This window comes from Mchenga conophoros, linkage group LG15, assembly GCF_057382185.1.
Source record: "Mchenga conophoros isolate Kocher_MC1m ecotype Shallow Benthic linkage group LG15, M_conophoros_male_GT1.1, whole genome shotgun sequence".
In the NCBI taxonomy this organism is placed as follows: Eukaryota; Metazoa; Chordata; class Actinopteri; order Cichliformes; family Cichlidae; genus Mchenga; species Mchenga conophoros.
The window spans coordinates 17,864,483-17,892,075 of NC_140540.1; the positions used below are offsets into that span (position 1 = coordinate 17,864,483).

At 38.8% G+C, this 27,593-nt stretch overlaps 1 protein-coding gene across 1 annotated transcript; it reads left to right on the forward strand.

Annotated features, from left to right (window-relative positions):
- The first annotated feature begins 885 nt into the window (after nt 1-885).
- On the forward strand, nt 886-20,957 carry nudt14 (nudix (nucleoside diphosphate linked moiety X)-type motif 14). Its single transcript, XM_085246955.1, has 5 exons — nt 886-1,072; nt 10,011-10,054; nt 15,803-15,867; nt 16,347-16,638; nt 18,967-20,957. Exons 1-5 carry the CDS (start codon nt 992-994, stop codon nt 19,214-19,216), a joined length of 732 nt encoding a protein of 243 aa, XP_085103081.1. The 5' UTR covers nt 886-991; the 3' UTR covers nt 19,217-20,957.
- The last annotated feature ends 6,636 nt before the right edge of the window (nt 20,958-27,593 follow it).

Below are 27,593 nucleotides of genomic sequence, written 5' to 3' on the forward strand. Positions count from 1 at the left end.
ACAGTACTGTAATAGTTTGTCTTCCAGACACATATCAGCTACAGCTGCCTGTCTTAGAACATCTGCCAATCAAAGTGGGCTCAAATCCATGACTGAGTAATGAAAAAAGGAAAATTCACCCAGCACAGAGGAAAACTATCCACACAGATCAAAAGGCAGTTAACTTAACGCTGTTAACCTTGGGTTCTGTGCTGAACTGACCCAAGTGGTATTATTAGGTGGGATAAATGAACAGTCAATATAGGGTAGAACCTCATGTGGTTTTGACTGACTGGATTTAACATCCTGGATATGGTTGTCAGCGGTGATGTATGCATGGAGTTACAGAATGTACAAGTCAGGGTTAGGAGAACGGAAGAGCTTTTTGAGGTTTTTGTTACAGTAGCCTTTTTTGTAACGCAGTCACCTTATGAGAGCCAACCAGTCAGAGAATACAGATTTTTCCCTAGCAATCAGATGCTGTCAGAACAGTCTCTAGGCCTGCGTGAGTGAAGCCTTAGATGGTTTGACTGCTGTAGCTGGCTTTGAAAAGCTGACAACTGCAGGCTGTTGCATTTTCATTGGTTTCAGTCATCAGCCACCACGTTTCCCTTTGCACAAAGTACATTGTCTTGCCATCTAACAGGTATCAGAAGATAGCTACATCCTTTATCCTAGTATTATGGGCAGCACTGGTGAGTGACATAGAATGTATAGTGTGCAATATTGCATTGTCCTTGGCTCTTTAGGTTAATCTAGACTAATCATTTAAAGATAACTGGGGCTAAGATGATGCAACAATAAAACATTGTTCTTTTCTTCTTTATTTCACATATATTTATATTGTTATATAAATTTAACGCCATTCATTTCACTCCCCCCCTTTGTTGTTCCCTTACTGCCAAGTCTCATGTCCTTTCCCGGCTTCCGTAGGCATTCCTTCACTGTCAGTTAGTGTGCGGGTGACAGACAACAGCGGTGAGCCTCCAAATCTAAGCTCCAAGTGTAAACTATGGAAGAGATTAACAACATTGAAGTGGTTCCGTGCACAGAGTCTGACTATCTAAAGCCGTTCAGGGTGCACTATAGCCAGGTGAGTTATTATTGAGTAATAACGGCTAGTAGATGCTGTTGGATGATGTAGGCTAACCCAACCCCCCCCACCCCCATTCATTTTTTTTTAGCATAACATGAAGGCTAAGCCGACCTTAAACACAATCACTGACAGCAAAAATTGGCATTACATGCACCACGACGACCTAAAGAGGTCTGTATTTGGTCTGGTTTGAAACGCAGTTACCTCTGTGTTTTACGAGACAGCTAAGCTAACAGGGAGCTATGAGCTACCATGCTAACGGTAGCCTGCTGCTACTGCAGAGGGTTTTTTTCATGGTTTAACAGAGGCACATGCTTTATATTAGAGCGAGGAGATGTAGATGGCTCGAGTTGGTCTTTTTAACGTGAAAAGAGAGGGGTTTTTTTCGCGCTATTTGCACTGTAAAGACAGGCGAGACTTGTTGATCTCAGCTGTCAAAGTGACCCAGTCTGGTGGGTCTAGTAAGGTCGAAGGTTTTGAAAGTTCAGATGTGTAGAGAGCTAAGTTGCCCAGGCTTGTGTTTGAGCGACACTGAGTAGTTTTTCCTTTTCATATCCTTTCGGGATTTAAAGTGTTATGCGTGTGTTTGTGTTTTATTGACCTCCAAAAATGTGCAGATCATGGACAGAACATTGTGCAGAGAAACATGCTCCTACCTCAGATCAGCATCACTCTTTTGCATTAAGTTTCAATTAAGAAAATATAACTATAAGTCTTTTTGTTAGTATCAACGTCATGCTCCTGTCTTAAATATAAACCATAGTAGATGTGCCTTTATATTCAAACGCTTTAGTTTAATAAGGCTTACCCAGTTATTTTGAGTACCTAAATTTGGTTTTTCAGTTATCAAGCAATTTGAGTCAGCATTATTAAGAGATGCAGAGAGGAAAGGTTGAGATTGTTTGGAGGTGTGCAGAGGAGGGATAGTGAGTATATATTGAACAAAGGATGTTGAATATAGAGCTACCAGGTAAGAGGAAAAGAGGAAGACTGTAATCAGTAAGATTGGACTGTTACTGACCATGCCCAATAAGTTTCCTTAGTGAGGATGAATAGAAAATAAGTCAGTATATTTTTTGCTAATGTGATTACTAATTCTGCTTGTAGGTATTTTTACGGACTCTCTTAGTGGCTCATCATCAATTTTAGGTGTGGAAAAAAATAAGCCTACTTAACTTTTTTAGAAGCACTGCAGTTGTTACTTTCACTGCACCTGAACACATGGGAAAAAACAGGAGAAAAAAAGTATTTGCAAAAGGAAAGCTACTCCTCTGAGTTTGATTGTTTTGAGAGATGTAGCGTACACTGATGAAATGAACTGATAAGCTTGTGAACTGGTTTTGATTCCCATCCCCAATAAAATTTGGTTTCTTTGTCAGTGCCATAATGATATTCACTGTTTCTTCCTATCAGTTACAAATTATTCATTCAGTCATTCATTTAGTCACGCTGTGACTCAGATCATAGTGCCACAGTTATCTCACATTTTTCTGAATATGAATGCAATGCAGTTCAGTGAGGTTGAAATAGCAAGTGCTAATCTCCAAGTCACCTAAAAGAGGGGAAAAATGTTTATGCTCATGTTGATGGGATTCATTTTTTCTAACTAGACTTTGTTATTCCTAGTTAGCATTCAGGTGTAAATATGACTTAATCGTTTCAAACACGTCCTTGCTTTTGCAGCGCTTCTTGTGCAGAGTCAATTGTCTTGTAGGTCGATAATATTTATTATCCAAGGACATAGGTGTCTCAGGGGCTTGCGGGTGCAGTTTTAGTCACTATTCATCCATCCATGCCAGCATCTATCTATGATCTATCCACCTTTAGCTTCTTATCCAGGTGGTGGTAAAATAATTTAGGCAGTGCTGATTATCTCTGACCAAAATCTGATATTCATTTTCATCGTTTACCTCACTGCACTGCTTTATATATGCATCTTAAATATGAGAAGGTCTGGGCTTCCGAAAGTGTCCCCGCCAATGAACTTTGATTGACTTTTTTTAGGTTAGCCATTAATAATTTACTATAAAAATTGTCCTCCCACTAAAAGCAAAGTGTGATGACTGTGTCCCGATGGTCTCCTTGCAAAGTGAGAAGTGCTTCCTTACCCAAACATGGGCGGCAGTCCAGGATGAATTTATTTTTAGGTTTCAAAATATTTGTGCAGTTTCTCTGTTGCTGGGCTATGGATATGGTTGTGTAAAACCTGGATAGTGACTGTGGTGCTGAACTCATTCTTAAAACTTAGGAGCTGCTGCATTACTTACACAGTAGATTATAAGAGCACGTTAATGACATCTGTTTCATGTAATTAGTACATGCCAAAAAAGACTCTTTTGTATATTTTGTTTTGGAAACAAATGAGAAAAAAGGGCTTTTAATTGGTACTTGCAGTGACAAATTGTGGTTTACATGTATGGAAGCTTCTTTTTTGTATTGTTGTTTTCAGTGTAATCCAAAAACTCAAGTACCATGGTACCCTTTTTGGGAGTTTGTCCCATTTGGGGTACACACCTGTGACAGCAGAGGGGGAAGGTTAAGCCTGTCAAGAGGATGGTGGAACGGCTAAAGACAGCAGATGGACAACAAAAGAGATGACGGGTGGACCCTCTGTGTTTCTCTCTCTGTCCTGCCTTCTCTTTCATTCTCATCATTTCTGCCTTGCACGTCAGGAGGGGCTGTTCAGAGACTCCCCACAAAGGCTTTTCAGTCATGCCGAGGGAGCATCTCTCCCACAATCCTTTTATGTTCATCTGTACATCTTCAGCTTTTGCTATTGGCCATTAACAGAAATCTACTCACACTCACAGCAACACACTCCAAAAGTACATAATGTCATGCATAAGAGACTCTCTGCATCATTAGTGTTTATTGGTGCTTTCTCCAAAGCAGGTGATTGTGCTCTGTTGACTCTGGGAAACCCCTCTTATGTTTGTCGCCTCGTGCTGACAGCGAATCACGAGTCGGTGCTTAGAGCGAGATAATTACCTTCTATTTATTCATTATAATGATTTGAATTATTCATCTAGAATTATGTACCTTGTGCGTCTTTCAGCCAGTGAATGAATATGAGATCTTTATGATCTTGAAGCGCACATTTTCTTACGTGAATGGTTATTTATCTGCTCGTGCTTGAATCACAGCAGTTAACTGATTGCCATAGTGATTATCTGCTTATAAATAAGGGCACAGTTCCAGGAGGATATAATTATTAAAATTATTTGTTCACAACACAATAACAACACGGGTTATCACAGTTTAAACAGTCTAGATTTAATGAATAACGGTTCCATCAATTGTAATTATTTCAAAATTTGATTTTACAGGTTTGCCATGAGATAAATGCGTTAAAGTATTTGATTTCTTCGATACTCTACGAAACTTTTCTTTCACTGAAAACACTATGTCCTTAACATAAGCACTATGTTATGTTCATTTAGACTCAATTTAGGCTAATGATGACAGAAGATAGAACGTTGGTGCACTATGGTCAGTTTAGTTGATCCAGAGAGAGCATCTAGTTTTTGTTCCCCTGTGAATAAGTTCCAGAAACTAACTAAAATCCACCAGAGTTGTCAAAAAAAAAAAAAAATACATCAATACTGAAATATTAATCAGTACTAAAAATGTTACTATTGGATACTCAGTTGCAACAGTATTGATACCAACAGTGCTGTCTTGCCTCCTGCAGTTGGCATACAACTTCAAACAGTAGTGCTGGAGACAGATTGGCAGACAACCCTTCCTTCAGTAGCAGCTGAAGTAGTTGACATTCACAACACTTTATAAGGAATTTTGAGAGGTCAGTAAAGCTCCTGTTTCAAGAAGAATGACGTATTGTGCTTGCTTTATGGTACTACTTTTGTGTCTGGTGAGGCTTAGAGTTAGGAACACGGCGGTTGTGACTGCTTTAGCCTCTTGTCTGCTAATTCGTATCACTGACTTGGACTACTCAACCTTGTTCGTGGTGTTTGTACCTTTTGGAACATTTTTAATGGAAGTATCTAAACAAAATAATATGGCTCAGTGTGTGTATGGTACAGACCAGGCAGGAGGTTTGAAGTTCAGTTTGGTGATGGCACTGATGTATACTGGCCTTGATTTGAGGTTTATATACTCTCTGTGGATTTCACTGGAGGACACAGTCAGTTTGTACTTGGAAACTGCGTCCTTGAGAAGAAACTGCACATGCTGGTTTTTCCCCCCCCTGCACGTGTAGATGCTTTTTGTTACTTTTAAAACACGTTGACCGTTGTAATGATAGTCCTGCTGCCTTTGTCGAGACAGCAGGGTCAAACAGAGAGACTATAAATGAAACCAGGAAAAAAACTGGAGCGCGCATGATGAGACTCAAAGGGAGCTATTGTATTTGAGGATGGTAGTTAATTTTTTTTATTCTTGCTGCAGCTGTCTGCTTTATAGTCAGCATAGAAGGTGTGTGTGTGTGTGTGTGTGTGTGTGATGGTTATTAGACTTTAAGCACCTAAAAGATCAAGACCATACATCCCTCCCTACAACAGCCATTCACGTACGAGCCTGTCATTTCGGATGGCCAAAGCCAGAGGGACCACATTAATTTCAAGGTCCTGTGTAGCCTGCTTCTGCTTGCCTTGCTCTCTCTCTTTCTTTCTCTGCCTGTGTCTCTCTCTTTCCCCCCGTGGGCTAATCTCTCTGTCGTAATCTGTGTCGGCCATGATTCTCCATCTCCCCTGGGCCATTCAAGCTGTCCCCGCCTCCCCTCTCTCAGCAAGTGGCCTGAGTAATGAGGGGAACCCCGCCATCTGTGAGTGGTGACAGGAGACTAAAGAGGGAATGTGTGTGCGCTGACACATTCATGCGGTGCAGTTTTACCTTATGTAGTAGGTCACTGCTGGAAGATAAATGTGTTGTATCTACAGTGTTTTTAACAGTAATCATGGCCAATTAATGGTGATGTACTGTAAACAAACCCTATTCGAGGTGTTTGCTAGTCTCTTTGTGGTGCTGTCTGAAATTGCTGACAACATTAAGGTATTTCTTTAATCTTGAAATCCAGATGACTTTTGTTCTTTTTTGCTTTTTTAAATAGAAAGACCTTCTTGGATGTTATTTTTATCCTCACTGTTTCATAACCTTGAGTTTGTGTTGTTACCAGAAATGTCTGTATAGTAGTTGCAGCTTACTCTGAACTGATGGTGCACCTTTCCTGCACATTTCTTCTGCACTGAGCAAATTCAGAAGCCTTTAGATGCATTATTGACCACCTAAGCATTTTTGACTCCTTTTAGCATTTGTTCCAAAAGATCTGAAGGTTTTCTTCTGAAGGTTCAGTCTCTGTCTTAAAATCTTGCTCAGATTCTTCTTGTTTTGTGTTTCTGTACCGGGAGGTTGATCAGGTTGTTCTGGGGGTTCTCGAGATTATTCAGCTGCCTTCACACAGAGGCTCTGGTCCTGTGATAGATCTTGTTTTTGTACTTGGCTGTAGGGCCACTTTAACCATAACCTGCCGTAGCTGGAGGACTGGATTATGCCATTTTATCTCAAAGTATAGCTCTATTGTATATTTTAATGTGTCTGCTGTACAGCAATGCAATGTATAGCCTCAGTTTGACAAAGGCTCAGTTCTGAACAACATGGATGGGTTTAGGGGCCCTAGTGCATGCATTTGTAACCATTTACTTATGCAAATACCCTGCAATTTCCATGTAATACGTTCAGTGATGGCAAAAATACTCCGCCTCAGCAGAGCATTTTCCAGAGCCAAGCATTTTTATAAAGCAACAAGCTACGAGACGTGCATCCCTACCTCAGTCATGACAAAATGATTTATCACACACTCCATCACCATACCAGCTTTGCTTTCATAAGGAGAAGTGAAAGGGCTTGGTTTCATATGATGGCATGTAAAACACATATACCAATTTCTGACATGGAAGGATTTAGTGAGTAATTACACCCGCAGCATGTCTGCAGTGTTTTAATCACATAATATCAGGCCTTTAATAATGGCTGAACATGAGATTATGTATGACTCTCATTGTTCTATCTTTTTTTTCTTTTTTTAGTCACTGCAATTGGAGTAAAAATGTATTTTTATTTACAGCATTTCTGAGTGACTTCATTGCAGTGACTTTTTCACTCTTTCATGATCTTTTGACAGGAATTCCTCTCTTATTTGACACAGAAAATGCCTTCAGTTAATCACTGAGTGTTGCTATCTCAGCTTTAAAATAAAAGTATGCAGTAAAATTGCATATGTAAGTGGGCAGTCTTTTACTTGTGGAGCCAAATAAATGAACATAAATGTTTTATGCTTCCATTTCACACCAAATCAGGACAGTTAATGGTGCATGAACAGAATTATCCTGGCTTGGCTTCATGCTAAGGTCATGTGACTATGACCTCTTACATCATGCGCTGGATGCCGTGTTCTTGCAGTAGCTTGCATTTTGTTGATGTGCATTTTAGTTCCTTTGCTTAGACGCAGATTTACAGAGGGGATAGTAATGTAGTAACACAGCTATTGTACAGCGCAAATTATGATATTCACTTGTCTTCAAAATATTTATCAAGCAAAAGTAATCAACATAAGACAGAACTGTCTCCTAAAATGTGAGTTTTTTTTGGTCTTGTAAATATCATAGTTTTGAGTCGTATTGCTATTTTGTTTGTTTGTTTGTTTGTTTTTTGGTGAAATCCGTATACCTCTTTATGATTAATTATACCTGGTTAGTTCCAGCAGTCACTTGCCATTTGGTGAAGGAATATACATTTTATCTCAAGGGATTTGTAGTTCCCAGAGAGTCACTGACCAGTTTGTAGGATGGAGAGACTGGGATCTAAGGCATTGTTTTCATTCAGTCATCCATCTTTTTTCTTCCGCTTTATCCCATTTAGGGTCACAAGGAACACCCGGACAGGTCGCCATTTTATCACAGGGCTAACACAGACAGAGAACCACATGTGCTCACATTCATACCTATGGGCAATTTGGAATAACCAGTTAACCTAACCTCACTAACTGCATCTATTTGGAATATGGGAGGAAACCAGAGCACCCACAGAACATGAAAATTCTATACAGAAAGGCCCCAGCCATTTAGTTACTACGCTACAGATGAAACCCTGAATGAATGAATGAACTTTAAAAAAAAAAAAGAAATGAGTAACTGATAATATGGGTGCTAAATAAAGCCTCTTCCTTCCTTCCAAGCTTGCCGTTCTCATTTCTTTCTTCTTTTTTTTTTTTTGGGCTGATTTTGTTTGTGGAACATGCTTTGAAAGGAAATTAACTTCCACACAATCAAGTAGTTGTGATTAAACTTTTCCCTTTCAGATAGAAATCTTTAAATTCCATATTGCAGCTTTAACCACAAATCATGTTGCTACAACAGCAGTTATGTTGTCTGATTGAATCAGTGAAATTAGCCGTACCACCTCCCTTTTTCTTGGGTGGTACTGAAAACAGCTCACTAACACACCGTGTGTTGTAGCTGGGATAAGCCTGTTCTAGTAAAACTGTCATCCCTGCGTTTGAAAGAGCTCGTAGGTGGAGAGGAGGTGCAGCCTAAATTTGAATCAAGGCCATATTTCTTCAGGCATAGAAAATGTAGGCCAACTTTACCATATTTAAACAGCACTGGATGCAGAGATAGGAATATGCTAGGTTAATGTGGTTATTTCACACAGGGAGAGCTTGTTGATGGTACATGAACCAATTATTTAAATGACAAGTAAGAAGTCAACCTTTGGCAGCAATGATGGCCTCAGGTCTTCTTGGTAATGATCCTATAAGCTTGGCACACCTTTTCTTTGGAAGTTACTCCTGCTTTTTCAGCTGTTTTCGGAAAACAGACGAAAAAACGCTGTTTTCCATTACTCATGTAATTATAGCTTTGATGAATGTTGTTTTCATCTGCCCGACTTATTCTTCAGTGCCACTGTATTGGCTGAGTAAATGCTGGAAATAGACAAACATTTTGGTATTATTTCACCTTGAGTATTGTAGCATTAGGTCATGCTAGCTTTACACTGGCCTTGCTGTATGTAGAAAGCAGGTTGACCTTGAGCCTTATCCTGACATTTTGACCCATGTAGCTAAATGTAGCTTTAGGAATTCAGTTGATTGAAGCAATGACATGTATTGGCCAATACATGCTAAAAGAAGTGGATATGCCAGTTTTTATATTTTCAAAAAGCAGCAAAGCTTAGAGCATGTAGCTTTCCATTGAACAAATTTGGCTTTATACATTTCGGAACAAACTCCTAAAATCTTTTCCAGCCATTTTTAATGAAAATAATGTAAAAGAAAGGAAACCAAACTTTCAGGATGTTAGCTCATCATTTTACAGATGAGAGTCACATGCCAGACAATGCATGTGTCACAAGCTATAAATTGAAGCCCTGTGATTTCTGGAATATTTTTGTCTGTCTTTTGTGTGGGTAACACACCTCCTTTGCAGCTTGATCATAATTATACAGATGGAAATTTACTGAAAGAGTGAAGCTGCCTGTTATGCCAATGTGCTGATGTGTCCACAGGGCTTTCAAACACAACAACTTCTGTCACTTAAGGGTTTTATTGTTTAGTTATCGGGAATCTCTCTCTGCAATTGTGAGGCAATTGCAAGGCATAAAAAGAAAACACGTTTTTCGTGGTGCTTTTCTTTTGCTTTGCATCTGCAGATGTTTTTATTGGGTGCACTTTTTTCAATAAGACAACATTAATTGTGCAGCAAATATTCTTGTTAACCAAATGAGAGGGGATTTGATATCTTGTCATGCAAGTCATATGAAATAAAACAGGTTATAATACACTGATTGCAAACTGTAGGCACTCTTTATCTTTTTAAACACTTTGATTGATGCAGCTGGAACCCAGCAGTGTTTGAGAATTACTATGAGATCATACTTTTTTTAATTTATGGTGTTTTATTGTCATCTTATTTCTACGCAGAATGGTACAAAGAAATCGTGGGACTTCATGCGGACCCATGACAGGTAAAAAACACTTTCAATTTACTTTTACTGCTCCTGTCCTTTACTTGCATGTATATTTACTCAATACATCTTATTGGCAAACTAAATGGCTAATAAATAATACCAGACTACACAGAAGAGGTAAGAAAACATTAATGTAGCCTGAAATGAGACCTTGACACACAGCATTGTTATTGTTGAGAAATTGTATAACATACATGTTTATGTCAGGAGAGGTTATTCAATCTCGAGAGCTTGTTTTAAACATAAAGCTGTGCTCAGAAGTTTTCTCATTATTGGCAGTTTTTTTCCATTTGTCGATAATGGCTCTCACTGTGGTTTGCCTGAGTCCCAAAGCCTTAAAAATAGCTTTGTAATCCTTTCCAGACTGATAGATGTCAATGACTTTGGTTCTTACTGGTTCTCAGGTTTCTTTAGATCATGACAAGATTTGTTGCTTTATAAGAATTCATAATTTCACAAGTCGGAGCAATAACATTTTTAACGTCACTGGGATAGACTCAGTTTTGGGATTCCATTTCCGAAGTTTAATGTTAGATTGCTTTATTCATTCCAAAACCTGTTTTGATGTGTGTTTAGCATCATTCCAGTTGTGTGCAAGTTTCAGTTGTCTAACTGTTGAGTAAAGCTTTAAGAATTTGGAGGTAGTTCTCGTTTTTGATTATTACATCCACTTATGCAGTGTATCAGTACTACAGGCAGTAAAACAACCTCAGAGCAAGATGCTACCACCACCATGCTTGGCAGTCGGTCCAGTGTACTTAAGTTTAAAAGCCTTTAGTCTTCCACACATACCTCTTGTCATTCTGGCTATGTAAAACGGCAGTTTCCAGACCATGGTAGGCTTAAGCCTTATTGGTTCCTAGATTGCTCCTGAACATCCAAACCAATTTCCTCTCATCTGACTTCTCTGGTATTTTTACACCACAATGATCTGGTTTCTCTTAAAAATGCATTGTATTTGGAGGATCGTCAACCTTAACACACCTTGTTTTGAAGAAAGCAGTGCCATGCAATTATACAGGGAAAGTGGCAATAAATGTCTGAACTTTAGTGGGGCTCTGTAAGAGAAATATCACACATTTGCGTCAAAGCCGTAATTCCAACTCGCATTCTGCCATAATGCCCTGAGGTAAGTCTCGGGTTATTTCAGCCCCATTTTGTTCTCCTAATGACCCCAAAGAGAAGTTCTTCTGAAAAATAGTGCCACAGAGGGAAGAAGCAGTAAACCCAAACCTGCATTTCTCTACCCCATGTGGATATTGCGAAACGGGTTATTCCCCGTGGGGCATATATCAAATAGACCCTGGATTGTTTTGCATTTTTGTGCAAGTGTGCATAGCATTTTCTTCTCAGCAGGATGTTGTCTTTCAGAAGAACTAGTCAAAGATTTGAAAGACAGATTTTTTTTTATCAAAGGCAACATTAGACTAGAAGAGACTGTAGTCAGAATGCTATGAGATGCGTTATTGAATACATTTTTTTCAGCTTGTTTCTAAAATTCTTATGAAGATGAGTTTGTGGCGACGTGCACAGTTATTCATCTGCTTCATAAGCATGCACATTTACCAAGATTTGCGGTTATTTGATAAGTGGCCTCCTGGGGAAATTACAGTAGTTAATAGAAATTTCATTTACCAAGATTATTAAAAGGTCTTGACAGTACTGCATAAATAAATACAATTAAACTGTAAGGTTAACTGATAACCTGGGTTTTCATGATATTTCATGATGTTTCAGGGTGTATCTGGTTCACAGTCTTTGCTTTTAGCTTCTTCTGAAGGATCCCAAGGGTTTTCCCTCACTATGTGGATTATCCACCTATTCACATGTATTCCACATGTTATGGATTCATCTTCTTGTTGGACAGGCCTCACCTCTTAAGGCCTGTCAATATTTAAATATTGTGACAGTTGGTTGCTACTGGACATTCCAGGCTCTATTTGCCTTGTTAAGCCTTTAATGCATTTGCCACCCATGTGTTTTTCAATCGACTGCTGCATATCCTTTGCTCTCATTGGTAGTCACTTCGATTGCTCTAAGATGGGAAAAATTTACCTCTGTACCTGTCCATATCGTTTTGCCCGGGGGTTATTTCTCCCGTTGTCACTTGAAATTGCTCAATGTAATTGATATTCTATGGGCTCTGATTGCCACACAACTGCTAATAGCTCCGTGTGTGGATATTGCCTTAGATATAGTACTTAACTCTGCACAAGGGGAACAATTTACTCTCAGTGTAAATACGACAGTTGACTGTAAAATGTTCAGTGGCTTTTGACTTAGAGGTGCAGATCGTCAATGCAGGAGCCAAAGATTCTGGAAGTACATGCTTCATTAGCTGCCACTTATCTAGAGCAAGTGCTTACTTTGTTTGCACAAGCAGGGTTTGACCTGAAAACTACAAAAACACATGAAACTGAATTGCTCTTCCATGGGACACATTCAGACACAACAGCACAAATTACTTTATAGGTGAGTCATGGATGACAACAAACTCTGCAACATTTTTAACAGAATTAGTATCTGAAGAGTATATAGTTTTACCTCTTTAACTTATTTAAGAAACTGCTATTTCTATAGAGCTTGGAGAGCGTTAAAACTTTACAAAGCTAACTGAAGTTTGCATATTGCCTTCTGAGAAAAGCTACCTGACTGTAAAATCACACTTGACTGCGTGGAAATGGTTTTCCAAACAAGACAAACATAAAAACTACACTCTAAACTATAATTTAGATCATTCATACTTATGGGACATCAGCTTCATGTCCTTCTTTGCCTGTTTTTATATATGTGTATTAAGATGCTTGCTGATAAACCTTTGGAAATAGGAGGTTTCTCATTGCACAGGTGCCATTCTTATTGGTTTGTAGTCCTTATTTATAACAGAAAGCTTCACATAATGAATCTGAGAATAAAAGACGCCCAGAGGCAACAGAAAGGCAAAGATAAAAATAAAATGATTACTGTGTTAAACCCTTGTTTGTTTGTTTGTTCTAATGCATTTTAGCTTGCTGTAAGTTTTATTAGTTCGTAATGTGGCTCTGTTTATATCAATAAAGAATTTGCATCTTATAATTCATTTAAAAAAACATTTAAAAAATTTAATATTACGACACTTGACTCATTTAAACCAAAGCTGGTAAATGAAAGAAGGGATGTGGTTATGTCCTTGGCTCCGATCTGACAGCAGAAGATGGATTGTGTAGCCTTTAACCCATTTTTTTTTTTCTAGTGGGACTTGGGCCAAATAATAATATCCTTAAACCATAAGCTTTCTACCAGTAGTCACCTTAGTCCTGCGTCTCATACGTCTGCCTTAACCCAGATTTCCCGCTGTTCAGCCAGATGCCCCAGAGAGAAAGCTTAACCGTGCATGAAAAGTCCTGAGTGTCTGTTTAGCCTGCTTCTTGGTTTAACTGTTAGAGCTCCTTTTTTTCACCAGGAAGCAGTAGAAGAGCAGTAATGGTGTGTAACAGCACTATAAAACCATGACTTGCCACAAGGGACAGCTCCAATGCCTCAGGCCTGTGACCCACTTTTTGTCTACATCCTCCTCACTTGTGTCTTGTGAGGTGATATTGCCCTACAGCGCAGTCTTCTCGTGTATATCTGCAATCAGCTTCAGCAATATCAGTGTGAAAAAGAAGCTCTAGAAAGATGCAAGGGAGGAGGTGAAAATGGCTGTTCTGTGTTCTCAAGGTGAGAGCAAACAATGGAGTATGGCGAAAGGAGCTGAATAGATAAGTCGCAGAGTTTGCTCACTGGATCCAGATATGAATCAAAGGCTTTTTAATCAGTAATAGAAAGATGGTTGACCTTTTTCTGAAGCTGTTTTCAGGGCCATGAGATGGTATATTTTATGCAAATTTATAAGGATTTATAAGTTAACCCCACAGTTAATTCCAGCTTTGATTTTAACTTGTTATTGCTGGAAGTGCAAGTTCAATTCTGCAATTTTGAACACAAAAGTGTTTTGAAAAAGGACCCAACAAAGCAGCAAGCATGTTTGAATTTGTAAAAATGGCAGTTAATGGCTGTCATAGTTTACAGGCCTGCTTGCTGCTACATTTATTACCTGGTGTAGTCTCCTTTACCTTTTTTATTAACTTTAAGTATGCACAGTAGAGGTGTTTTTAATGACTTTTTAATCGGTGTGTGCTATGATCTGCGTTTGTACCAATAAAAGTGAGGTCTGTAGTTACTTTGCCTTTGATTTAATGCACACTGTAGGGACTAGACATTTGTTTTCACTGAAGGTTAAATGAGGTAGTGGATTCAATAAAATAAACTAAAAAGGGAATGATCCCGTTTTTAAGAAGGATTAACCAGTCAGCTGACATTACACATGTTTGAAAAGGCAAAACTGAAAATCTAAAACGCAAACAGACATTAACCAAGTATCAGCCCAGGAGCTGCAGCTAGGTGTTGTACCAGCAAACTCTTGGTTCCTTCTTTCCATGGGAAAGACAGGGCAGGGCTTCCTGCTGCCTCAGACGCATCCGCTTTCCCAACACAAACCCCAGGCCTCAAGTCGCCACAAACAGCAACAGTCAGACTCTCACACACATACACACAAACACACTCGAGCGGTGACCCACCTGTGCCTATAGAGCTCTTTGGGTGCCAGTGGCGAAGCATATCATGCTGACCTTCCTTCTATTTTATCTCCATATCCTGCTTGTTAAGAGTCATTGTGAATATCAGCAGTGAAGCAAGACTCTTATTTTAGAAAACTGTTCATTTTGGCAGACCATTTTATTTTTAGTGGCATGTTATTTTTAGGTCTTTGTAACAGGAAATGTCTAATACAAAGGTTAAGTCAGGGGTATGATCGTTGCGTTTGTTTGTAGGTTATGATTTTTGTTAAACACTGAGATGTGTGTCTCCCTGAATGACACAGAACTACATAACATTTTGTATATTTCAGTTTCTTTTCCCCAACTTTCTTTTTAATGTTAGTAAGGGTGGATTTTCTTAACATGGGCGTCTCAGGCAGATGGCTTTTTTTTTTTTTGCACAGAAGCCCCACACACCTGCTTTTCACATCTTCCATTTGTGAAGGGTAACCAATTGGACGAAGGTTTATTTAAATGGAGAGTCTCTGAAACAACTCGTTTCAGACAGAGGATGAACTGAAGGACTAAGACCCAGTAGACGATTAACCAGGATTAATTATAAACTGCAGAATCAAGTAAAACTACTTTCAAGTGGATGAACATTGTAACGGAAACCAGACACAATGAAACACAGGTATGATTGTTTAGCCTCAGTCACACAGACATAGCGACGAGAAGCCCCCCCCCCCACCAAGTAGCATCTTGCATTAAGTTTAAAGTCATGACATTGCTTGTGTCGTGCAACAGCTGTGATGTCACTATTTATGGTAGCTTTATACTGGTTTTTGAGAATGTGCCAGGTAAAGAAATTTGGTAGAGTAGTAGTTTTTACCAGGCGGTCTTTTGTTTTCAGGAAGTCTAAGTATTGGTTGTCAACTGGCAAAAACCAGCGTTTGGACCCGACGCTTGACCACCTTTATACATGAATCCAGGGTTCTTTGACTTGTGCATGTTTTAGACTGGTGATTCCATCACAAGGGATTTAAAAAATGGTTCACCACTGACTTATTGCTCTCTTGAACTTGACGTCACTGCACCAGTGATGTGTCATTTTGGCAGGTAGAAAACATGTCCTTTGAGAATAACATTTGTTTAACTCTGCCTTTCTCCCACACCCCAATGTCTGCAGTGTATCTGTGCTGATCTTCAACACCACCTCACACTGTTTTGTCCTCGTCAAACAGTTCCGTCCAGGTAAGTTTTCTTTTTCTGTGTTCACAAAGTGGCACACCAAAAACACTGCAGTACAGTTTATTCAATTTCATTATGTTCACCAATCTAGATTAAGTTTGGTATACATCCTATGGACATCCTGTGCATACTTTTTATTCAAATGAATGGAAGTAACAATACAGACTCATAAATAGACTGCAGGAGGTCCCATTACGATGCAACCTAGCCTCCTTTGTTAGTAGTCACCAGACTTTTCCACATTGGCGTTTATTAAATTCAAGGACACCTGGGCACTGATTTATTTGTTTTGTCCGTTTGTTTTGCCATTTTTTTTAAGTATTTATCTGCAGTGCAAAATGGGACTTTATTTTAAACCTTGAGCTCACGATAGAATTTATCAGACAATAAATGTTTAAAGATTGAAAAGTAGCCATTGCAGTTAAAATGAGCTTTTTTTACCCGAGTGTATTGGCATTTTCTTCCATTTCTCCCACCATCAGCTGTATACATGTGTGAATGGGAAAAAGCCAAGACGCAGCCACCAAAGTCTGCTGAAAAAACCGAGGAGGGTGCTGCAGAAGCCGCGACGGAGTCTCAGGAGGGCCAGTCAGCCTCAGAAGGGGAGAGCTCTTCTCAGTGGCTGCCTGCCTCTGCGGGGGTCACCTATGAGCTCTGCGCTGGCCTGGTGGACAAACCTAACCTCTCTCTGGAGGAGATCGCCCGCCAGGAGGTGCTGGAAGAATGTGGCTACGATGTGCCAGCTTCCAAGCTGAAGAAGATTACTTCTTACAGGTTAGTTTTTTGGGTTTATTGCGCATAATTCAAAAATAATTTACAGCTGATGGTTTGTGTTAGGAGCACTCGGTCAAGGTCAAGGTCTTTTGTCAAGTATCAACTCAAATCACAGGAAAGTCTCAGTGCAATGTTTTTCATTATCTTGTGTATCTTATCTACTTTAGTCACTCCCACTGGATTTCTTGTCCCTTAACAATTAATTTCCTATTGTCCTATTTTGTTATAATTTCCTTTAATTATACATTCTGAACTTCCTTGTGCAGCATTTACTAGGAAATAACCTACATTTGCAGTGTTTCAAACTTTTAAATGATATATACTGTAGATTATTGGAGCACACACACAAAAACTCCTGTCTGTTGGAAAGGCTTGGGAAAGCTTTATGGATGGATTTTAAAAGGTGCCAGACTGAAAGTGTTAGTCAAATCATGTGTGCAATTTTCCTGTGTGATGATCTGCCAATGAATAGCAAAACCAGTGCTCCCCTTATCCTGAGCACTGGGAGTAAAGTGAGTTCTCAAAATTCACTTGGAAAATAAAGTAAGAAGACTTTTTTTTTAAAGACTTAAATAACCAGGCAAATATTATAACTGTTTGCCATTTTACTCTTTCAGCTAATAGGTACAGCCATTGAAAATGAGCTTAGTCTATAAAAGCTGTCACTGTTGGATTGGTATATGATTGTTTATTAACCTCATCTAAATGAACATTTTTCCACTTATTTTTTCACTAGCTGCGTGAACATGATAGGTTAGATTATATCCCAGCTGATATGTAGACAGGGCTAATATATCAGCCAATATTAGCTGACATATCTGTATCTGCTTTAACGGACAATAAATAAAAATGTAAAAACATAAAGACGAGAAAGGAGGAACACCCTTCACAGCCATGCTAGTGGTGTTGATGTTACATAGATTATCCACCAGAGGGCACTCTACAACATTCCTGTTGGCAATACTTGTTTGGAAACGCAACAACTCTCTCATCCGAGAGTTGGGCAGAGCGTAAACGATTAGTCCATCACTAGTTATGACACTAAAACAAGATTATTTTTAAACTGCATTATCATAATATTTTAGACTCATAAATACACATAACCAATCCATTTATGCTTCATGTGTTAAGGCTATATCGTATTTTTTTTCAAATCACTAAATATCGGTATCGATATGGGTCTTAAAATCATATATCAGTCTGGCTTTAGGTCGGATCATTCTTTGCTCTATATATGAATGTTTCTTGCTGTGATTTGGTGCTCTTTCACTAGTTTAGTCTGTAAAAATGAAAAAAGTGCCTGACAATTACCCTTACAGTGGTTTAATAGTGCATTAACACTGTTTGGCAGTAGCTCAGAAGAGCACCTACTGATCAGAAGGTTGGTGGTTTGATCCCTGATTGCTCCAGTCTGCATGCCCAAATATCTTTGGGCAGGATACCAACCCCAAGTTGCTCTCCAATTGATTCACAATCCAGTGGATGCACAATCTGATGCTTCCATTGGATTGTGAATGTTAGAAAGGCATAGAAAAATTGCTCTTATGAATGGGTGAATGATGCATGTTGAATAAAGCGCTTTGAGTGGTCAAGTAGAGAGATTTATAAGAACATTACTTAACAGTCTTTGTGACAGTGCAGGGTTTTTTGTATGGTTTGTTTTTTTTGGGGGGGCGCGGGGGTTGGAGGAAGTTCTGAAATTATAAACTAAAAGTGCACAATTTATATAAGTGACCTGGAAATAAGCATTAGGCAAGTCATCCATCTTTGTCCATGTATTATTAGCTGAGTAGAGCTTGAAGCGGCAGTGAAAAGACCCAGGAGACGAACAGTCCCACATTAGACAGCAGCAGCTGGACAGCTTTGAGTGATGACTCTCATAAGGACGCTTTTGATATAGCTTACACACCACCTCCAGCTCTGTTGGTGTTGTCTACGACCATTGTTGTGTGTAGGCTGCTTCCATTATACAGACGGGGATCACCTTAACCCTCATAACACCTATGAGGGTGTTTCTGACAGAAGTACTCAGTATACTGAAGCGCTCTGCTAATAGCAGGCAACCTGAGGGCACTGTCGCCTGCGGCAGAGATTTAATATTTTATTGAAATGCTAAAGAATTTATTGTTTTTACACCATATGGGGTTTTTTTTATTATAAAGAGTGAAAGACAGATTTACAGAATTCATATGTGACTTTGTTGAGTTCTTTGTTTTGGTCTCTAAGCGTGTTGTGTTGATACTGAAGCACCAGCACAAGACACTCAGCCCTGTTTAAAAATGAAAGAAGATGTCCTTTTAGATTTTTTATTTTTTGTCTCTCCTCCAGGTCGGGTGTCGGTGTAACCGGTGCCAAGCAGACCATGTTTTACGCTGAGGTGTCCGATGACAACTGCGTCAGCCCAGGTGGAGGTGAGCCAAAGGAGGGAGAGCTTATCGAGGTGGTCAAAGTCCCGCTGCACGAGGCCATGACGTTTGCCTACGACGAGCGTATACCCAAAACCATGGGCGTCATTTTTAGTTTCATCTGGTTCCATAATAACATGTCTCCTAAGTACAAGATCTCCACCAATGTGTAACTAGTATTAAAATAAGCCCTCTTTCTACAATTTATTCCAGATTAAATCAAACACTGGCCCAGCACACTCACTCCTCCCCTTAAGGCTCTTCATCCTGTATTGCCTTTTTGCTTATTGGTACATGATGAAGGGTGGGCCCCTTGTCTTGTTGCCAGCTGGTATCTTTAAGGTTTGTCCTATTAGCTTTTTTAAAAAGACAATTGTTTTATGTGGTCCTAGTGTTTTTCCTAAATACAAATATGCCATAGCTGGTTGTCACTGGCACTTTTTCTCTTCTTTTTATACGTAAATCATTCATTTACTGTGCCATTTGTTATCAGTGGCTGCATATCACAGATTTCATTTGCCTGCCCTTAATTAAAGGAATGCTCCACTGTTTTTTTTAATTTTATTTTAATGTAGATATTAAATATTATCTACATGTTAGTGTTTTTAAAATCAAAATTTGGTTGAGAAAAAGGCCTTTAAAGTTCTTTAAACTTTTTCTCCATTGCTAGTTGCTTTAGTAAAGAGAATTTAAAGCTCCAGTATATATGATTTTATAATACTGTAACAATATTGTATTTTCTATTATTATGTGGAAATGCCTCAAAACCAGATTGGAGGCCACTGAAAACCACTGTTCGACTAAATTAAACCCAGTTTCAAAATTATTTGTGGTCAATGCACTGTATTTCCGTTTTCACACATTTTCGCACATGATGAGAAGGCTTGCAAGTGAAAATATTCCTCTTTCTCACCTCTGCTACATTAAACACGGCTGTCAGTATTCATGATTAACCTCTAATGTGCCGCTGGTTACCTTCAGTTTGCCAGCATTTCCACTGAAATCTTGAAAGCATTTTTGCTTTCCTGAAAAAGTCTGACTGTGACAATGCAAAGCACATATACAGTAGCTACTTTTTGCACTGTTTATAATGTAAAGATAGATAGATGAGGTTACAAAAAAACAGTGGAGTATTCCTTTAATCCATGATCCAGTAATGCAAAAACTATACTAGTCAATCATGGGGCCTTGTAATGATTGGGGTATTCAGGGATGCCCCATTTAAGTTCTGAATCATAGCCTTCAAGCAATACTTACCTAAGTACTCCAGGCTGAACAATCGTAGTATCATTGAAATCAGCCCTTATCCTTTTCATCAAATTCTTCGTGAAGTCAAACCAGTTAACATTAGCAAACACTTACCTCTGCGCAGAGGGCCTCAGTTTAATTAACTCAATTGCGCTGACGCACGATCGTGATTAAAAGCAGCCTATTTGTAGTTGGAGACACTTAAATCCACTTCTGGTGACATCTTCACACTGCCGTGTTACAGGCGTTTTCAAGCCTGTAGCACATCAGTGGAGTCTCAGACAAACAACAGTTTGTTTCGTTTTTTATTTTGTATGTTTGTTTTTTAGAGTTTTGGAGGAACTCAAATGTATACTGTTGCGGACATGATGTCTTAAGGCAGTAGCCTCTATTTTTCTGATTTTTAGATTGTTTATTTTTTGCACACAACATCAAAGTTACATTATGAACCCATAAATCACATCAATATTAATTAGAAAAATGTTCAGAAAATGTAACCCATGTGAAAGTCTGATTTTTATAATAATTCATTTGCAAAACTCACATGCTGAAAACCATTAATGCACAAACCTGCTCTGTCTCTTATTGTATGCTTCTGTACACTACATGCAATTCACACTAAGTACCTGCTGTAAACATAACATTTATTAAAAGTTGATTGGAGAATGCTTTTCAGTTGTCACTTATAGGCCTAGAGACTAGTCACCGAACTGTGTATTCCCTGACCAGTTGGTGAGTGATTCCTCGATGTTGTTGCCTTTTTTGTGATTGCTTTCATCGCTAGCAAATTGTTGCAGTCGCCCTTAGTTTTCATGGAAGACACGGAGATGAAAACACTAATTGACCACCAAGAATCTGAGAAAGAAAAAGTGGACTACATCCTGGACACTGGGAGTGGTCCCCTTCAAAGTAAAAGTTGTGCCTTACCGTTTACACCAACATCTTCCAAAAACCACAACTTTTACTCTGAAGACCAAGACTATCCATTTGTGTTTACATTGGACTCTTCACAGTTTCAGTACCACTTTTCGAACAGTTTTCAGGTGTTGGCAATATGTTACACACTGTATACCTCTCTGTAGCCGATTTCACCTCACAACTAGCAACAGCCTCTAGCAACCACTCGCCTACTGATTAAGAAATACCCATTTTTCCCTAGTGACCAATTATTACCAACAAGCCACTGACTGCTCTCTTGTCAGCAGCCTATAGAAACCTTAACAATCAATGGTTGCTGGAGTGACCAGTGGTTGCCAGGCTCCTGCCAACCAGTCTCTTGACTTGTATGACTGGACCCTTAATGGTTGAAGTGGAAAGGGAGTAGCCGGTGAACAATTTTCCACCAGTAGGAGCAGGCTAAATAGTCGCTGCGCACTATTTAGCAAAAAGCAACCTGTTTTTTTTAGGCAGTGGATCTGCATTCGTAGCTTGGGTTGTTTTAGTGTAGGCAAAACTAGTTTTAGGTCAGTGATTTGTAACTTGTAATGCTGCAAGTATTGCGACAGTTCGAGCTACCTGCTACTATAGTAGTTCTCTGAGTGAACAGCTTGCCATGTTCAAGTTGAAATGACAGTACCCTGTCAAATGTCACACCCTACACAAGTAGGTACTTGGTTTACTACATCAAAATTAATATTCATAAGTATCAGAAAATGAGACGCACCTCTGAACTCACAAAGTGATTCTCAACAGCAGCTTCTTAAAATCTCAGGTCCAAATAGTCCAATCTTTGATTATATTCAGAGTGGATCTCTGAATGTGATGATGACCAGCATGTCTGTTACTATATTTTCACATTTCAAAATCACTTGCAGCTTCACTAACTAGGCAAGAAAGTTATCACTAATACTATAAAATGTTAGTGTTTTTCTTCACTCAAAAAGGGCTGGTACATCATTCATTATTTAATATGTGAGGAAGAGAACCACCCACCTTGTAGTTTTGTTAACAAAAAGTACATATATAGATGTACAAAAACCGAAGCAAAGCCAATACTGTCTTAAAAAATTCACCTTCAAAGACACATTTCATTATATTAACATTAGTACAGTAATAATAATAAGAGAACTACATTTGAAACAACCATTAATAGAGTTGAAATCCTTATGGTGCACCTGCAGAAATGTTTTTTTTAACTTCAGAAATGCAATGACTGAGTACAGATAGTGACAACAAGCTTAAAGTAATGCAGTGTAATATAACAGTAAATCCTATATTATATACAGCCACATTTCTGTACTTATCTCTGTAGTTTGGGGGGAGAAAATAATATTACTACTAGCATTACAGACAACATTGTCCAAAATCAGCACCTCTCTGAAAGAAGAGCACTTTCAGCTTTAGCAGCCAGGTGCGCATATGAATAAATACTCTAGGTTAATATGAACAATCAGTCTAGCATTTTTTTAAATGCTTTTCAAGCACCAAGAACAGCTGACAATCAAAAGTTCAACATTAATTTTTCTTTAAACCTTATGCTTCTTATTCACTTGGTTTATGTCTATGTTTGTGAGGCTCTTCTCCTCTACATACTAAGAAATCAAGCAGAGAGAAGAGCATAACTTTTGGGCATATCCCTATAAGTGTGTCATGGAGCCACCTGAAATTCCGTCACCCGCGCAGATTAAAAAAATCAAAGGTTGTATTTTATTCCACACACTGACGCAAACATTTGGGGAGTAACTTCCACCCAAATAGCTTAGAAAAATATGCATAATCCTAAAGCCATAAATATAATTTGTTGAGCTTCTTTGTCCTTCGTCAACCATGGATCGTTCCTCGATGTGCGATTGTAGAGTTTGCTCAGACTGCTTGAAACATTTGCTCAATAGGTTCATATTTTCTCTCTCAAATGCATTTACTTTTGTGAGCGTGATATCGGGACACTTTGGAAAAATGTGGAAAGCACCTTTGGAAAACCATGAGATTACTTATTAGTGTTACACATTGTACCCCTAACAAGACTGCTGTATGCTGCCTGACCAAGACAAATTTCAGTATTTTGCATTGATGACAACGTGCACTTGCCGTGGGCTTGTTTCTGTAAGGTTAGGGAATACCCCAGCATTTATTTCCATCCAGAGTTCTATTAGGATTTTCCAAAGGTTTCATCATTGATGATGGGAGAGTCAGACTGCTGTATAAAACCTTCTTCAGCAAAGATTCTCAGTGTGGATAAAGCGCTCTCCAGTCTGCCATACCCCTCGAACTTCCCATTCCCATTATTGGGAAAAACCTAGTAATTCAGCGCCTCACCCATGCTCGAGGTTTCTTCCTGTTAAATAAAATGAGTTTTTCCTTCCAAGTGGCCAAGTGCTTGCCCTCTGTATTATTTTAGGCTCTTTACCTTACCTTACCTCAAGCAACTCGAGGCCACCAATGTTGTGATTTCGCAATATATAAATAAAATGGAAGTTAATTGACTTCAGTAGCTTCAGGTTGTCAGCTGACCTTTTTCTTGGGGCACGTAATGTTCTCGAACCTAAACCTGACCAACTGAAGCAACTTCAGGTCATAACGCTGATCCCACAGGATGTTGTGTGGTAGGCATTTCACCTGCCTGTTCTTCCCCAAATATTCCCATCAATCTGATGACCTTTTTCCATTGCTCCAGAGTCTGATCTTCATGCTCCCTAGCAAATATAAACCTCATTTAAGCCACGTTTTCTTAAAGCAACGTAGCTTCCATTGAGCTCTCAGTGTGCACTTAGAAATATTTACCTTCACTGTTAAACATATCCTTGATTTCTGCTGTTGATCTGTTTTAGTAGTTTCACCATGTAGGCCAATAATTTGACCGTTCTGAAATGGACTAATGGCTTTTCCACAACCGCAGAATATCTTCAAACATGGTTGCTTGAGAACTGCATTGGTTAGTGTTGGATAATCTGTTAGCAAAAACATATTCATTACTGCAGTAATAGACTTTTATGTGTTTCCTTAGTTACATTCAGATGTGACTTGTTTTGGCCAGACAGTGTATTATATGTTGTAACATCATAAATTGCTGTTAGCTTTCAGAAGTTACCCAACACTTCTGCAGTCCCATTTCTCTCATATGACAATCGTACAGCCCTTTGTTTGTTTTTTTAAGGTCAAAGTGGATCTCAGCACTTGTTGTTTGGTTTACTGGAGAACCTCAGTGAAGGATTTCCAATGGTGCTCACAGTTTTCCATTGTCTTGTTCTCATCTAGTATGGTGGCGTATAATAGAAGTATCACACTTGTGTCTAGAAATAACTCATGAAATGTGTTAGCCATGAGGATTCAAGGCTGGAAGAAAAAAATATTTTTAGAAATGTGTTTTACCAGTGTTTGCTTCTGATTTGGCTCAACACAAAAGCCATTTTAACTTTAAGGCCAGTCTGTAACTTTTAACGTGCCTGTCAAAAGTGAAGAGCTGCACAGTGACTTCTCTTTAGGCTGAAATAGATTTGTTTGTTTGTTTGTTTGTTTGTTTCAGGCAAGTATTATCAGGTGATTATTTCCTAACACTTTCCCTTCTAGTTGTTAAGAGTATTTGGTGAACATTGCTGAGGATTTGCAGCAGCATTATGACTCACTGACTGAAAATAAAAGTACCGTCCATGCGGGTGAATAGCAGCTGCAAAGTGGGAAGGATCGTGTCAGATGTCTGCTAATGTGATTGATTGGTGCAGAGAATTCGGTTGCCAAAAGAAGCACAAACAGAGTGGTAGCACTTCAGGTTCAGCTGGTTCGGCCAGCTTCAGCCTGTATTTGAGTTATTTTAGTTTTGTTTAGCCTGTGGAGTCAAAACGTATTACGTATTCTGTGTTATCAGGCCTGCTGTTAATTTTGTACTTAGGATTTTTTTCCCCATTGATTTTTTTTTTTAATCAGCTTTTGTGTAATCTTATTTAGTTAGAAACAGCTGTGTGTTTCTGTGTTAAACACACATCTTTTGAGTGTAAAGGCAATCTCTGAGGTCTTTTTTTACTAATTCAACACTGGTGACTAACATTATTCTTGGAGACTTATAGGAAAAGTTTCACAGTTTTGGAGGAATGTGGTTATTAGCCCTTTTTTTGGCGGAAATTAATTGCAGACTGATGACCTGTCTGGGCAGTTACAGGGATAAGGACTAGAAACAGAGGAAAACCCTGACACAATGCTCCCAATAGTCCAGGCCTGGGACCACCACACACACACACACAGATCTTTTTTTGCATTTAATGCAAAATATAGTAATCACTATACTACGGAGCAGCGAACACGAGACGTCAGAATATGAGAACAGATTCTCTTCTAAACTGTGAAATGTTTTCTTCACACTTCTGTGTAACGAACAGGATATCGTGTCCAGACTTGAGTTGAGTTTTGCTGTTTTCACAAAAAAACATTTCAGCCATCTTTTTTTTTTTACTTGTCACATCTGAGAGAACATTATGCATTTACGTTATTCAAGTCGTTTTTGCTCAGTTTTTAACTACAGTCATTATGTCTTTGGCTCCAGCACCTTCAAACCGTGTACCTGCACAATGCAACCAGTACATCTACTAGATGTACTGGTTGCATTGTGCTCTCTGTGTAGACACTCAGTTAGCTTTGGCTTGCTGATAACTGCTGGCTGCAGCTCAACTTCATTGTGTCGGCGCCACAGTGTCAAAAAAGCAAATAAGCACGTTTCGTCCGTTAACTGTCCCTTTAGGTCTACCAGTGCAACAAGCCTAACCTGCCCCTCTGCGACAAATCTAAACACATTTTTGACAGTTTAGAGTGAGCTTGCAGACTGTGCTACAGGTAAGCCATATGCTACTTGTATTTAATATACAGGAAAACTCATATTTATGGTAAGCAAATGACTGAGTATTTCATTCTTGCCTATGCTGGATTTTCAACCATTTGCCCAGCATTTCTACCTCCATCACTCAGGCACACAACAAAGGTGTTTTGTGTCCGTTTGCTTGACCCTAAGGTGTTGAAATTCTCAAAAACAGATCAGTAACGTGGGAACCCAGTGGTTCCCTGTCACAAAACACTTCATTCATCAGTACTTTTATAGCTGTACCCTGCCCCCATGGCTATGCTGTAATTGCTTCTTCAACTGTGATTGTTTTTTTGTTTTCTTTTGTTAAGGGTTCGTGCACTGTTTGACAGTCTCTTACTGTATTTTTTGATGATCTGAACAGCAGAAAATACATTTAAAGGTGCTATGTGTAGTATTGAGTTATTGAAGAAGGTGTAGTACTGTTGATGATTTTGTATTAAGTCCAAGACTAAGTCACTTTTGCTTCTTAATTAGCAGACTGGTAGCTGAATATTCGGAAGCAACAGAGGCAGTGAAGGAGCTCAGTGACTGTATGTTGTAGCACATGTTATTCTATTAGGCAGTGAAAATCCTACACATACTACCTTTAAGTGAGCAAAGTACTCTTTTTCTTATGGTAAAGACATAAAGAAATTTGTCCAGTTGTGATTTTTTTTCTTCCCTTTTTGGTGTCTTAAACTGAATTTGTGTTTTTAAGAAAATATTTTCAGAAAAAGGTACAGGTATGAACATTGCATATTTATGAATTTATCATGTATTTTATGCTTTATTAAAATGTGTATACTCATTGTGGGCAGTGTTTTTAGTAATGTTTCGATTTTGTTAATTTATTACCTAAATGTTAAAATATTTAACTTTCAAAACATGACACTTGGTACAAACATACAGGATATTTAAATATGATACTTTGCATGTGCACTGTGTTCGATTAAACTGCATTAAATTCAAATAAAAATGGGTTTGATGCCCAAAGTGTCTGTTTATGCTCTGAGTATTTACTTACTTTTCTTTCTTTGCGTAGAATAAGGATCTGTGCATATTTTATGTCATTTCTTTTACTGATGTTTATTTGTATCTCAATAGACAAAGAACAGCTAAGTGGTTGAAAAAATAAGGTTTTCAGAGGAAAGGTGTATAATGCTACTGATGACTGTGCTTGACATTTCATTAGGTACACTTTGCCAGTACCCTCTTTTGCCTTCAGAACCGCCCAAATTCTTTCACGTTATAGATTTAAGAAGCTGCTGGAAACATTCCTCAGAGATTTTGCATCCCAAGAATGCTGTATTGGATTGAGATTTGGTGACTGTTTAGGCTATTTGACTACAGTGAACTCATTTCCATGTTGAAATGATTTGAGCTTTATGAGAATAGTACTCAGTGGTCATAAACAGATGGACATGGTTAGCAGCAATAATCAGGTAGGCTGTGGTGTTTAGATGATGCTCATTTTGTATTAAGGGGTCCAAAGTGTGCCAAGGAAATATCCTCTACATCGTTACATCACCAGCAGG

What these genes read in the sequence shown, in the direction of transcription:
- nudt14 (XM_085246955.1), top strand. Translation starts at nt 992, where the DNA reads ATGGAAGAGATTAACAACATTGAAGTGGTTCCGTGCACAGAGTCTGAC. An exon ending in TCAGGGTGCACTATAGCCAG is followed by an intron (nt 1,073 to 10,010) that starts GTGAGTTATTAT and finishes ATTTCTACGCAG; the next exon opens with AATGGTACAAAGAAATCGTG. An exon ending in CGTCAAACAGTTCCGTCCAG is followed by an intron (nt 15,868 to 16,346) that starts GTAAGTTTTCTT and finishes TCCCACCATCAG; the next exon opens with CTGTATACATGTGTGAATGG.